At 40.2% G+C, this 13,385-nt stretch overlaps 1 protein-coding gene across 2 annotated transcripts in view; it reads left to right on the forward strand.

Moving 5' to 3' along the window:
* Positions 1-13,385, forward strand: part of usp45 (ubiquitin specific peptidase 45) — a 35,407-nt gene that overhangs the window by 3,524 nt on the left and 18,498 nt on the right. The window contains exons 5-8 of one of the 2 annotated variants that reach the window (XM_004541641.3): positions 1,003-1,103; positions 9,951-10,099; positions 12,780-12,875; positions 13,088-13,218. In XM_004541641.3, the coding sequence (XP_004541698.1) occupies positions 1,003-1,103; positions 9,951-10,099; positions 12,780-12,875; positions 13,088-13,218 (477 nt within the window). The remainder of the gene's footprint in view (positions 1-1,002; positions 1,104-9,950; positions 10,100-12,779; positions 12,876-13,087; positions 13,219-13,385) is intronic. The other variant, XM_004541642.3, reaches the window with a different exon arrangement.

Below are 13,385 nucleotides of genomic sequence, written 5' to 3' on the forward strand. Positions count from 1 at the left end.
TTATTTGTAAATTATTTTACATCATTTTAGGCTCATAAATAATAAAATAAAATTTGTTTTCCACCATTATAATTAGGAATGGGAATCGAGAACCAGCTCCCAGTAGTCCAATCCATTGGAACCATTAGTCTGCCTGCTTATCGATCCTGCTTATCAGATCTTGAGCTCTTGCTGCAATCAGCTGATTTCAGTTTGTGTGTCAGGGGAGGAAAAAAGTGTCACAGTTTACAGCATGGATATGGACATTACTTTTATTTTTATTGCATAAAAGGATGAGAGCACGATAATGAAGTGGAGACTGCTCCAAGACAGAAACAACTGCATTATATTGTTAACACAACTTTGGCTCTTTACAAGCACTTTCACCGACACTGTGCTAAGCTAGATGGGATGTTAAAGCTGAGTAAATGCTGACACCAGAACAGCACCGTGATAAAGTAAGCAGTTATTCGCGGTGAAGCCGCTGCTTAAATTCAACAGGTAACAGAGCCTGAGCGGTCTGGCTGCAGCCTCCGTGTCTACCTGTTCATGTTTCTACAGTAAAATCACTGTGACGATCAGTTTAAAGTCTCTTTTCTGGTTTTCATCTTTGATTTGTGTTCATACATCAATACTAAGAGAAAGATCACGTGTGTTCTTATTAGGATAGGGATTTGTGCTGGTGTGTGGGGCTGTAGCCTGTAGGTTTATGTAGTTAAATGGTAATTATGAGACGTTGCGTTTCAGATCATTTTACAGAGTAACATGAAAGTAACGTAATGAGTAGTTTTTAGTAGAAGTAATTAAGTAGAAGAACACTTTAAGAAAGGTGTTCTGTGTAATATATGTAATATATTTTTGAGTAATGACCCCAACACTGATTCATTTTTATCAATTCCCATCCCTAATCATGATTTCTAAACTGCTTTCCACTCTAGCCAAGCAATTCGGATGTTAAATACTGTCTTATTAGTTTCTAAAGTAAAATGAACCCGGTCTTATTAACCTCTCTCTTTGTGACAGGTGTTTCGAATGCAGTGAAGAGCTCTCGACTCATTGCAACAAGAAGGCCTTGGCTCAGAGCCTGGACTTTTTACAAAAGCACTCTGTCAAGGCAACATCAGGTAAGGTGTTTTCTGGCCATCCACTGTTGTCAAATTAAGCCTCAGTTATACAAAACGTACATGCTTACTGCAGTTTCAGCAGGGCCAAATGACAGTGTAGCTCAAGATTTATCATTCCTTTAAACTGGTGATCCTTTCTTTAGTTGAATACATCTCATGTTACATAATTTGCTTAATATTCTGGTCAGTCTAGGTTTTGTGTCTATGAGTAGAAGGCAAAAGCACAATAACAGTATATGAGCCAGTTAGCGGCTGCGTTGTGGCCAGATCCACAAATAAGACGGGCTCCTATCAGAAAAGTTATTCTTCTAAGTGAAGGGCTGACATTCCAGCAGTCGGCTGCAGTACACCTGCTCCCCCTGGTGGCAATGGTCATGTGAAGTTTGACCTACTGTTCTTCATGCAGAGACACCCCACACTATTCAAATGGGTGAAATGGTTGTCTGATTTTTTTGTTTTGTTTTGTTTTGCTTTTCTATGCTGCTAAGTGCTTGAAGAATATTCTTTCTACCCTTCTGTCGGTCTAAAATTGAATTAGAGCAGCAAACTTGTCATTAAAAGCAATAAAACTTACTAGAAATACTAAGAACTAGATGTAGAATAGAGTTGGATTTTAGTTGCAGCATTTTCAGCATTACTTACTACCTTCAGACTTGTCCTTTTCCCTCACTTAGACCACCTGAGCCCCCCACCCCACACTGAGTCAGTCATCCATATAGACATCAACTCCCATTCTCAATACTTACATGTACCTACACCTTCAGCTCAGTGTGCATCTCTTGCTTTGTGCTGGCGTGCTGAAAGACCTCCTAGCAGACTGTAGTTGATCAGGGTGGTGGGCATCATCACGTTCAGTCTCTCAGGCCGTCTCTGCATCGCCCGCTGCATGCTGCCCAGTTGCCAGTGGCCAGAGGCCAGCCACTGAGGCCCAGGCAAGCTGGTCCCCAATCTAAGCCATGGCTGTGGAAGTTGCAAGATTGATTCTGCAGCTATCTCTCCCCTCACTCCCTCCCTTGCCCCCACCTTCCATATTGCATGACTGCACATATTTGTGGAATTAAGCGCTTGAGCGCTGCTTCCCCGGCTGGGTTCCCTGAAGAACAAGCGCAGCTGCGCAGGGTTCAGCCCTGTGATCTGTCGTTCTTTGTCTTTCCATCGCTATCCGTTTCTGTCCCTAGCTTCCTCTGTTAAGTTGCTGTATGTCTCACCACCTCTGGGCCTGTGTGCTGCACTAGTGGGAGCCAGGGTCCTCAACAAGTCTGAGCAACTGGATCCTAACAGCTGGAGCGCGTTAACTCTCAGTGGACATGCACACACATTCACAGATACACATAACGCCGAATGTTAAAAATAACTTTCAAGTCAAGCAGATACCCTATTTTCTTCCAGCTCATACTATACACTTGGCCTCTACAAAGAGCTTTAAGTTTCAGTAATACACTTAACTGAATTCTCACTGGCACAAAGTGTTCTTTGCAGCACAGAGTACAAGCTCTTCCTGGCACAATAAATCTGAATATCTTTTCTCCTCTAAGTACATTACATACCTGAAAAATTCAGATTCTTTGAAGTGTTTTAAAAGTGTCTACATAGTGTGTGTTACACACAGACTCTAAAAGAAATGTACAGAGAATTCATAAGTTAGACATGTGGTGGGTTGACAAATTTACATAGGTATACACTTTTGATTTTGTGTTGTTCATTTTTAAAGACTATAGGTGAGCAGTGTTGCGTGTTTTGTTTTATATACCTATGTCTGTGGAATAGCCTTTTTTTGTACACAGTGCCAGGCCACAGTCCGTTGTTGGTGGGGATTGATCTGCCGAGCTGGACTGTAGCTACCAACAGCTCTGCTTCTTTAAATTATGTGTCACCTTTTTGTCACCTTTCTTGCCACCTGATTGTTCCACACCGGTCGGCCAAATGGGTATAGAAGCGGACAGCCATTGTTGCAGCAAAATAGATGGTCGTTGCTTGTTGAGGAGCTTGTGAAATTGCATTTCAGTGGAGGCCAGGGTTTCTCAAGAAGCTGCTGTTGTACTCTGTTTTTTTTTTTTTTTCTCTTTCCTATAGTCCCTAAGCACAAAAGAGCCCAGCAAGGATTTTTTTCCAAATCTATAATAATTTTGTACAACAACAGCTTCAGGAAGAAAGAAAGTCGATTAACTGTGGTCTCTCACCATCAAGGCCTTCAGCTCAAGTGCCAGAGTCCCGGGTAAAAAAGCGACTTGACCTCAGGGGTGCTAGAATGCAGCATGTAAGACAGCTGGGGAGTCTTTGTGGAGCAAATTAAAATGTTGGTTGTGAATCGAGTCATTCTTTGCATTATAATTGTAAGAAAATCTGAGTGTTAATATACAGTATCACTGGACTGCATGTGTGTATTAATGTATTCAAGCAATTTTCTTTAAATATCTTTGAAAATGATTCAGGGTTGCTTTACAATTTTTTTTCTTTTTTTTTAACATAGCCAAATCATCATAAACATCCTTGTATTAAACATTAATTTTAACATTAATTAAAGCCCACCCTGTGCACATGAACTTGCACCAGTAAAGCCTTATCCACATATAATGTGCTTCATTGGTTGTGTCATTGCTGTGTGGTTGACAGCTTGCTATAGTCGACATTCCTAAGTTTTGGATGTGAAGGTAACCTTGTTGCATGTTTCCAGAAACATTCTAAATGGAGGACTTTGACCTGATGTCAGATTGCGATATCCTTCCCTCTCATAGGTTGTTGCTTCGGTCACTCTCCTCTAAAAGCGCCAGACCAGTTCACACAGTTTTAGTTGATATCCAGCCACTTTGCCCTGTGTGTACGCCCAACATTTTCTGCATTCCCAATAGGAGGCATGCAGTAAAGAACTGTACAGACTGCAGCATCACTACTACTGACCTGAATACAGTGCACAGTCGTGTCAGACAAATGTAGCTGCACAACTTATATATGTGCTCTGCCTTTGTTTCTTTTCCTATTGTAAGAAGTTTCATGTTCTCATATCTGCTGACACAGACACGGACCCCTAGGTAAGAGTCAGCACATCAAAGCTGCATTAAGTGGCTGACTCTGAATGTTGCTGGATCAGAAATAACATGGATTTATCTCTCATTTCCCTTTTATAATTTTTTTTCTCCAATTCTCAAAGGCCAAAACAGTTTTGTTTCCAAAAAGTTTATTGCTGTGTGGTGTTGGTCACACTCACATTAAATCCTTTTCTAAATAGGTTGCTGTCATGGTGGGAAATTTATCACATGTTTATATGAGGAATATTTACATATTGTTTGCACCAGGGCTGTTTGTCTCTGTTGTACTCAGAATTGCACTTCTAGCCTCCAGTTTTGAGACCGTGGCTTAAATCAGAGATATTCTGTAGTTGGATTACGGCACTTTTATTCACCTGATTTCCTCACCCTGGTTGTTAATTTTGTAAGCCATAATTCTTAGTTTACTGTCAGTTTAGCTTTGCCGAGTCAGTAGCCAGTAAGAGGCTTGTCCCCTGGTGGTGCTTTCATGGAGGTAATCAAGAGTGCTTCTGTCTTTATTCCCACCACCGCACATGAAAGTAGGCCAGATAGTGGGTAGTAAAATCTGTGTGCTTAAATGTGTGTGTGTCTGTAAGTAACATGGCACTGGGTTCTCTTGGCCTCAGATGGCAAGGAAACGGGCTTTTCATGCCCTGCAGTCACAACAAATTAGCAAATTAATAAGACATTTGGTGTTGCCTGGCCTTCCTCTTGACTGGCTGCTCTGCATGAAGTGAGCCGGCCTTGGCCCTCTGCACTGCTGCACTGTAAGTGAACGTGGATGACGCCCACTGGCCTTTGCATTTGACAGTCTCCCAGCCCAACTGTGAACTGCATTAAGAAGGCAGAGTAAAGGCCTTTTGAAAATAGACTTTTGCAGACTCCTGTGCTTTGTCTTGATGATATCAGTATAAATTTACATTAAGTTTCTCTTAGATATAAAAAAAAAGTCTTTGTGGTGCGCTGCTGCTAAAAATAAAGTTGAAAATATTAATTTTTAACAAAACTGGTTATGTTTTGTTTTGTGAGCTTGAATTTTAGTCTGATGTTAGCCTTGCTTCAGCTTGATAATGTCGAACATGTAAGGCAGTTCGTTGTTTTTTTCTCTTTCTCTTTTGCAAGTACTTTTAGTAATATTCCCTGCCAAAGTAAGCATGTTTCTTTGTATTTCCGTTGTGTGAAAAAGAGCAGGGAGTACAGGAGGTGTTGGTGTATATGCATGCATGTGGGTGAGCTCGAGCACCACGATGCTTTCCTCTGCCCTGGGGAAAGGCTCCACAGTGTCACTGCTGCCCATACTCGGTGGCTGAGCAAGGAGAGCCAGGTGGTGGTGCCGAGTGCAGCACAGTCAAGCGTGGATGCAGCTCATGCTGACATTTGCCTGCACTGACTGCTGCGGGGAGAGGAAAAATCTGCTTTTCCATATGCTTGTGCTCGTCGCAACCCTTCCCTCCACGCTCTACTCCCCCACACTGCCCTCTTCTGCCCATCGCTCCCCCACACCCTCCTCCGCCTCCAGTCTCAGCCAGATGGCTCCCTGAACATTGTTTACCTTGGGTGACGGTCCCAGATGCAGTGTGTGTCCATCGGCATCCCCATTCCATCCATTTCATTCCCTCATTCCTCTGCTTCTCTCTTAGCTCAAGTGCAGGTCTCGGCTCTCGCACTCAAGTTGCACTTTGTTGATTTTTGTGTCTCTCAAATACCACAACAAGTAGACATGCTCATTTACACACTCTTACTCCCACTCAACTATCTCTTCTGCTCAATTGTCCATACTTGCGTAAATGTCTCTTTTCACACCTTCTCAGTCTCACACCAAAACTCCAAAAATACACCGATTTTTTTTTTCCCTTCGATCAGGCCATGGCCTTTCCTCATCCCCACTTGTTTTCCATGCATTGTATGTGATGACATATGGGAGCTCCCTTATGGCTGCATATTGAAATTGAAAATAGGCCTCCAGATGTTGCCAGCACAGAGAGCCAGATGCATTTAGCACCACTGGGTGGAGCGTCTCAGCAGCATGTTGTCCCGACAAGCTGAACCTCGCCCCTGCCTTCTTGATCCCAAATCTAGAGGACAAGCTTAAATACGCTTGCTTCATTTCTCATCAGCGCTAAATATTTTCTGTTAAAGCAATATAATTTAAGGCAGCAGCATTGGTGCAGGCAAGAAAATACAACGGAAAAAAAAACCTATGCACTGTGCATTGTGACAGAGTTGTTGTGGTATTTCTTCTCAAATCTATGTAAAAGAAAAGCTGACCTTTTTTTTTTTTAGACACTGTTTAGTGGAATTTGATTTAGTATAAAATGCAAATTTTTAAGGCCACAAATAAAAGTCCAAGGCTCACATTCCACCGACTGTGACCAGGACGGTCGTTTTAATGCCCTTGGCCTTGGGGAGGGAAAGCTTGCTTGGTAGCGGCCAAGAGTGGGCTTACCTATCGCTGTATGTTGAATAGCTTTTTCAGTAAACATGCACAAAGAGTGATTCTATAAATTCAATATGTGCAAATGCAGGGCCATTTTGTTTTGAGGAAGAGAAAGGCAAGAGCAAAGGTGCAGGTTCTTTTAAAGGTTTACTGTTGTATTGAATTTCTCGGTTTGGACATTAGCAGGTTCAGGCTAGTGACCTCGCTGCTAGCTTGCTCTCTTGACTCGCTTATATGTATAAAGTGTTCATGGACCAAACTCTCTTTGTGTTTCTCTGCAATTATTGGATTTCTCAACAGCCTTTGGACCTGAAAGTGCTTCCATCAGTCCCTGCAAGAATTTGCCATTTTGTAATGAAATGTCTTATTATCAGCTCAGAAGAGAGGTTATATTTTCTATGCAGTAGGAAACTCATTGAATTTTTTTTTTTTTTTACGTCAACTGTTGTAACTTCTGTTCAGCAATATTTTTTAAATACGATTAAAATGACATGAAAATCCTTTGACTCTGAATTTTTTTAATACTACAATAACAAACTATTAGATTTTTTTTTTTTTTTAAATCATGCTGGCGTATTCACAAATTCTTTACACTGAGGACTGACTACTGCTAAGAAGAATTCAGTTCTCAATGTTAATAGAATAGAATAGAATAATCCTTTAATTGTCCCACAAGGGGAAATTTGGTTGTAACAGCAGCCAAAAAGACATATACAAACAAACAGGACACAGGACACGGAACAGAAACATACACAATTGGATAATATGGATGCCATTCGGAGCGTATTGCAAATGGCATATTTCAATTGTCCTGTACTGCATCAAAGAATATATTTTAGCTTTTTACAAACCCAGCTTGAAAGATTGCTGCAGTCTTGGTCATAACAGGGATTGTCCGTGTTCACTTCTATCACTTGTGCCTTACTCTGACCACAGGGGGGGGGGGGATCATCTACAAGATGATCTGCCTCACTATAGCGTACTGGGCTAAAGACTTTGGCCACTATTTCTATATATACTACTAATTTTCTAGAAAATGGAAAATGGTTGTTGTGGTTTATTTAAATGGTAAATGGCCTGTATTTGTATAGCGCTTTACTTAGTCTCTATGGACCCCAAAGCACTTTACACTACATTCAATCATCCATCCATTCACACACACATTCACACACTGGTGATGGCAAGCTATATTGTAGCCACAGCTGCCCTGGGGCGCACTGACAGAGGCGAGGCTGCCGGACACTGGCGCCACCGGGCCCTCTGACCATTTAAACATATGCAAACATAAAGGAAAGTACAGGATACAAATCAAAAACTGGGTTTGTACAATTCTAACAAGTTCATGTGCTCATTATTTTTTAAGAAGCACTCCAACACAATCCTCTGAAATTTAGCATTAAACCATGGCAGAGCCTCCAGCGTGCTTTTAAGACGGCTGTAGACACTGTGGTAAATCTTTCCTGACCTCTGTAAATACTGAAAAGATTTTGACTAATAATTTCACATATTGATTCATCACTCCATCAGTACTGTTGCCACTGATCTTCAGTCCAGTTCTTGTATAAGCCTTTTCTCCCTGTTTCCGTTCCTTAAGAATGGCTAACTGCCAGCAACACTTCCAGTGAGACCATTTCTGATGAGGCTTTAGTGAACAGTAGAACTGAAGGGTCAGATGCATCATATTTCTTTTTGAGCTATGATGACTTCTTAGGTGCATCATACCTAGATATTTTATACCAAGTTTTCAGCTAATAGCTCTTTGGTAATCACCTTGCTGGTGCAAAAAGTTTATTATATACCTGTCAAAACTGTGATTCTGACATTATTCACACATTCTAGTGAAGAAAAGGAAACAAATTGTGTATTGCAACAGGCTGCTATTACAGTTATCTGTTATGTATGGATACAACACTGGTTCATCCTTAATTTAGGTGCATTTTTTTTTCTTTTTAAGTGGATTAACAAAGAAATAAACAAAAACAAGAAAATATTCCTCTAAAAAATGAGTGAAAAAAGAGCTTCAGAAGAGTTTCAGAAAGCCTGGAGAACTATTGCTCAAGACCAGTTTAAAAGATTACAAGAAAGTCTGGTTGCTGGGAAGCAAAATATAAAGAAATGAACGGTGGCTCAATGCTTTTGCCCTTTACTGTTTAAGGCAGAAAAACAGATCCTGTTAATGAAAATCCCAAAGTACTAGGACTAAATAGACAAAAATATGATGAACATCAAGTTTCCAGATCATTAGAGAAATTAAAGAAAAGCTTTCTCCTGACAGACAAACAAATAAATCTTTCAAAATATTCATGAATTAATTTGACAAATGAAATGCACTCTGACTGAAATATCTTCTCATTCTTCACTGCAAATAGGTAATGTTAATTAAAGAGTAGTACATTTTTGAGTTGCTTGTGTGTCTCATTCCTGGCTTGGTTATTGTTTAGCATTTAAAATAGTCTATTTTCTTCTTTAATACCAAACAGAACACATTCATTGTTTCTCATTTCAGTATTCAGCTGTGTACAGTGATCGTTTTAGGGAGTTGATAATGGCTACATTGGTATTCTCATTACTGCTGGTTCACTGCGTAGACCTCTTCCTGTGCCTAAGGCTGCTAAATTAAAAAAGCCAATCTGTAGAGGATTATGGTGTGTTCCCACATCGGCGTTTGTTTCTGAACAACAGCTGCGTTTTACCTGAAGAAGCTGCAACTGTCACATATTTATGTTTTTTATTTATTCGTGATTTTTTACCATGATAAACTCCAAAAGTAAGATGTCATGTTAAGAACAATAAGTTAACTAGTGAAGAAGACTAGCATGTGTCAGTAACGTGTTATTGTTGACCCATCATGGTTTTAGCTATATTGCTAGCTGCTGGCACGCCATCAGCCCACACTGCTCCAGTACTAACTCTAGTCTGTCCCCAGCAAGCTGTATGCCACTGTTAGATTCTGACCATCTGTGTCTTACTTTCTGTGGAAGGTTAGTTTTCATTGGTGATCAGGAGTAACAGCTGGCTCTGGAGAGCCATCTCTCCAACCCCAGCCCCCACTCCTCCACCACTAACCAGCGGAAACTTCTACAGCTGTCATCTGCTTTCCCAAATGACCCAGCTCTCCTTCCAGCTGCCATCCCAATACCTTACTCCCAGTCCCAGTTTTGGTGCAAGGCAAAGTCTTTTTTTTTTTCTTTCTTTTTTTTGGCCAGTATTCCAGGACAATGGAAATTTGTTCAAGACCCCCACTTCACTTGGTGCATCTTGACTTCAGTCTTGTTATGAAAAATAATATTAAGGTTTAATTCAAAACCACGTGCACACTCTAATCCTGCCATTTAACTCTAACTTATAGCCTTTTACTGTACCTCTTTGTTTTATGTGTTCCAGCAGTATCACCCAAGATCATAAAACTCAGAGAAGAACCACCAGATTATGCTGACCCACCAAAAGGCAAGAGCTCAGTCAGCAGTGCTTTGGTCCCTGTTAAGGGAATCAATAACCTTGGTAACACCTGCTTCTTCAATGCTGTTATGCAGGTTGGTATTGCTATTCTGTTTCTGTTACTTGTCCTTGATGATTTTGTTTTTACTTGAATCTTACTCTTTTTATAATATTGGGTCAGAACTAAAGAACTGAGAAACTTTTGCCATTAACAGAACACTAAAATATTCAGAAGCATTGTTTTTGGCATACAGCTCCCAAGGAAAGTGACACCAGTGGCATCCTTTAAAAAGAAAGAAGCCATAGATAGTAAATGTGCATGAACTCTTGGACATCTGTGGAAGACAAGAGTGGTGGATGATCATAGTATCCTTTCTATGGTAAAGAAGAACTGCTTGAGAACATGCAGCCAGGTGAAGAACACTGTGAAGGAGGGAAAAAACACAGGGTGTTCACCACGAGTTGCAAACAAGTGATCTGTGGCCTGAAGCATACTATGATCTGAAAGACAGTAAAACTCGTATCAACTATATTGTCAGCTCGCTTTCAATAGTGTTGACTGGTTGGTGTTTGCAACTCAAAGATAAGTTAAAACATATTCTGAAAGCAATCCAGACACTTTTGAAGGTAATGAAGTGAACTACTGCAATGGCCAAGTCTATCACTTACTTGCAATACTGGAAAGCCAGAAAGACCTTCAAACAACTGGAGACCACTACAGCATAAAGGCCTGGAAAAGCATCACAAAGTATCAAGCTCCTCCTTTAGGGAGGTGCACGGATTCTAAACATCAGGGAGTCATTGCTTTCAAAGGATACTCAACGTATTTAAAATGGACATTTTATTTTAGACCTTACATTGGAGACCTTGAAAATGGATGACTCTGGACAAAAAATAGTTGTGATTCCTCTGTGGTTGATGTGATATTGGCATTCAAAGCCAAGATTATGTAATTTGAATCACTGTACAAATATTTCCAGACTTTACTGTACACAACTGGCACTCGGTTGGTGCAGAGCACGTTCACAGCACAGCACAGCTATAGAGCCCTCCTCAGTTTTTCCCTGGTCATGTCATGGTGACTGCAAACTGACATGCCTCTTCAACAATGAAGCTGTTTTTTTTCCGCCATTTTGTTAATCACCCTCAGGGTCTCCCTCGTTGATTGAAATTCGAGTGAGCGTGCTTTACATGCTTTTCCCTCCCTCTCCCTGTCTGTTTGTATTGTCTCCTTGAAAATTGCAATCTTTCTGGTGAAAACACATAATTGTCAGAGGATGAGCTGTGTCTGTGTTCACAATGCCAGCTCCATTGTGTGTTTTCCATAGCAACAGTCTTTATTGCCAGGATGTGACAAAACAAATATCTCTTGAAAAGGGAGGAAAAGATGCTTCTCTAACATGAAGGGACAATGACTGCTTCAAGCAATCTCCTCGCCAAGGATCTTCTCTGCATTTAATTCATACAGATCATAGATAATTTTGCCTTTTTCAGTGATAAACTCGACACAAGTTTCTAAATCATACTAAAATGGAGAAAACATTGTTGCGCAGCTATTTTAGTTGACTACATGATATTGCCACAAGCTAAGTGCAGAAACATTTTTATATCTCTAAAACATTATAGCTTTTCTTGTTTCTTTGCCTTATGAAAGAAAATCTTAGAATCTGTGGTTTTGATCAGTTGGAGCCACTTCTTTAATGTACAATATTCTCTAGTTAAAACCAGTTGATCTAATGCACCTGATGAATATTGTTCCCCAGTTGAAATCAGAGGCAGAGTGTCAGATATGGTGGGGGAAATCAACACAGCTTGGTATTGTGTTATTTTGTATGGATATAAAGACACCAAATATCAATATTTTATTAAATAAATTCTAATACTTAGAAAAAAAGAGGGCCCACCTCATTTACCTCATCTGAGATAATGTTAGCTAATTAAAATTAACCGAAAAACCATCCAACACTGGACACACTTGGTTTGACAAAGCTACCTTCAGTCACACAACTACAAAATAGGATCTTCAGTACATTTTTAAAAATTGCCCTTTTTTCACATTCTGCATCTTGTGGTGAGTAAATGGTTGCTTAGACCTTGAGAGTGTTAGATCCTCACAACAACTTTTGATTGCAAGAGGCAATGTTTCCGCAAACAGTTCCAGTCTGACTTGGACCGACTGCAATCCCTCTGAAAGATTGTCAAAAGTGTGAAAATAATTTCTGTTTAATTCATAAATACAGACAGATTGTCTGCATGTTGCCATCAGTCTGAATGAGTCTTTGTCACTGAGGACAACTCCATAGGATTCAACTGGCTGCCAAATGGTTGTATACTGGTTATATAAAGCAGGAATGTTGCTAAGTCCAAATGTAATGGTTAAATGTGAATTTCACATGTGAGTTTTAATGAGTTATCACAGTTAATTGCTGTACTGTCATAAATGATTGCAAGTAATTGCCAACTTGACCCAAATTTAAATTGCAGACTGATAGCAGACTTACTGGCAACATTTATGGCAGGTTTTAGTGACAGTGTTGGTGTGCTTGACCATTATTTACAACAAAACCATAACATGAATGAAACAGATACTGACAAAGTCTAACTTTGAGGACATAATTTGCAGTTGGGGAAAGGTGACAAATCACAATAGATGTTATTGCAGTACTCAGTATATTGCAAAATGTTAAACTGCATTAATATTGTATAAGCGAGTCCCACCTTTAGAAAACGATGACCCCGCTTAACAGTCTTAACATGATTCTGTTTTCCTCACAGAACCTGTCCCAGACACACATGCTCATTGACCTTATCCAAGAGGTGAAGGAGAAGGGGTACAAATTGAGGATCTGCCCCCCTCCAGAGACAAATCTGGTACAGCTTATTATTCTCATTAATAAAGGAGAATTATGCATATTTTAATATGCATAATTACAGAAATTTTTGAATGCTGTTAGAACTTAGCAGTAGTTAAAATTGAAGTATTTTCATGTTTTCTGTATTTCTGGCCTTATTTCATAAACAAGATACTAATTACTTCAAATAAGAACAACATGTTTTACTTTCATGTGTTCTTCCTATTCCAGAGTCCACTAACAGTAGTGCTGCCCAGTCCAGAACCCTTGACTGCCGCCATGTTTGCCTTCCTCCACAACATGAAGGATCCAGGGAAAGGCTGTGTCAATCCCAAAATCCTCTTCAACCAACTCTGCCAAAAGTAAGGCACAACCTTTCATATCACCTGCTACTTCCTGTGAACCCAGAGCCTCTGCTTTATGTGTCCCCTCATCTGTGGGGAACATGAGAAGTAATGTAAGCTAGTGAAGCTGGAGCAGAGGCTATGTTGATTTGAATATTTTCATTCTGAAGCAAGCAGAGTTGGCA

Source organism: Maylandia zebra, linkage group LG11 (genome assembly GCF_041146795.1).
Source record: "Maylandia zebra isolate NMK-2024a linkage group LG11, Mzebra_GT3a, whole genome shotgun sequence".
Lineage (NCBI taxonomy): Eukaryota > Metazoa > Chordata > Actinopteri > Cichliformes > Cichlidae > Maylandia > Maylandia zebra.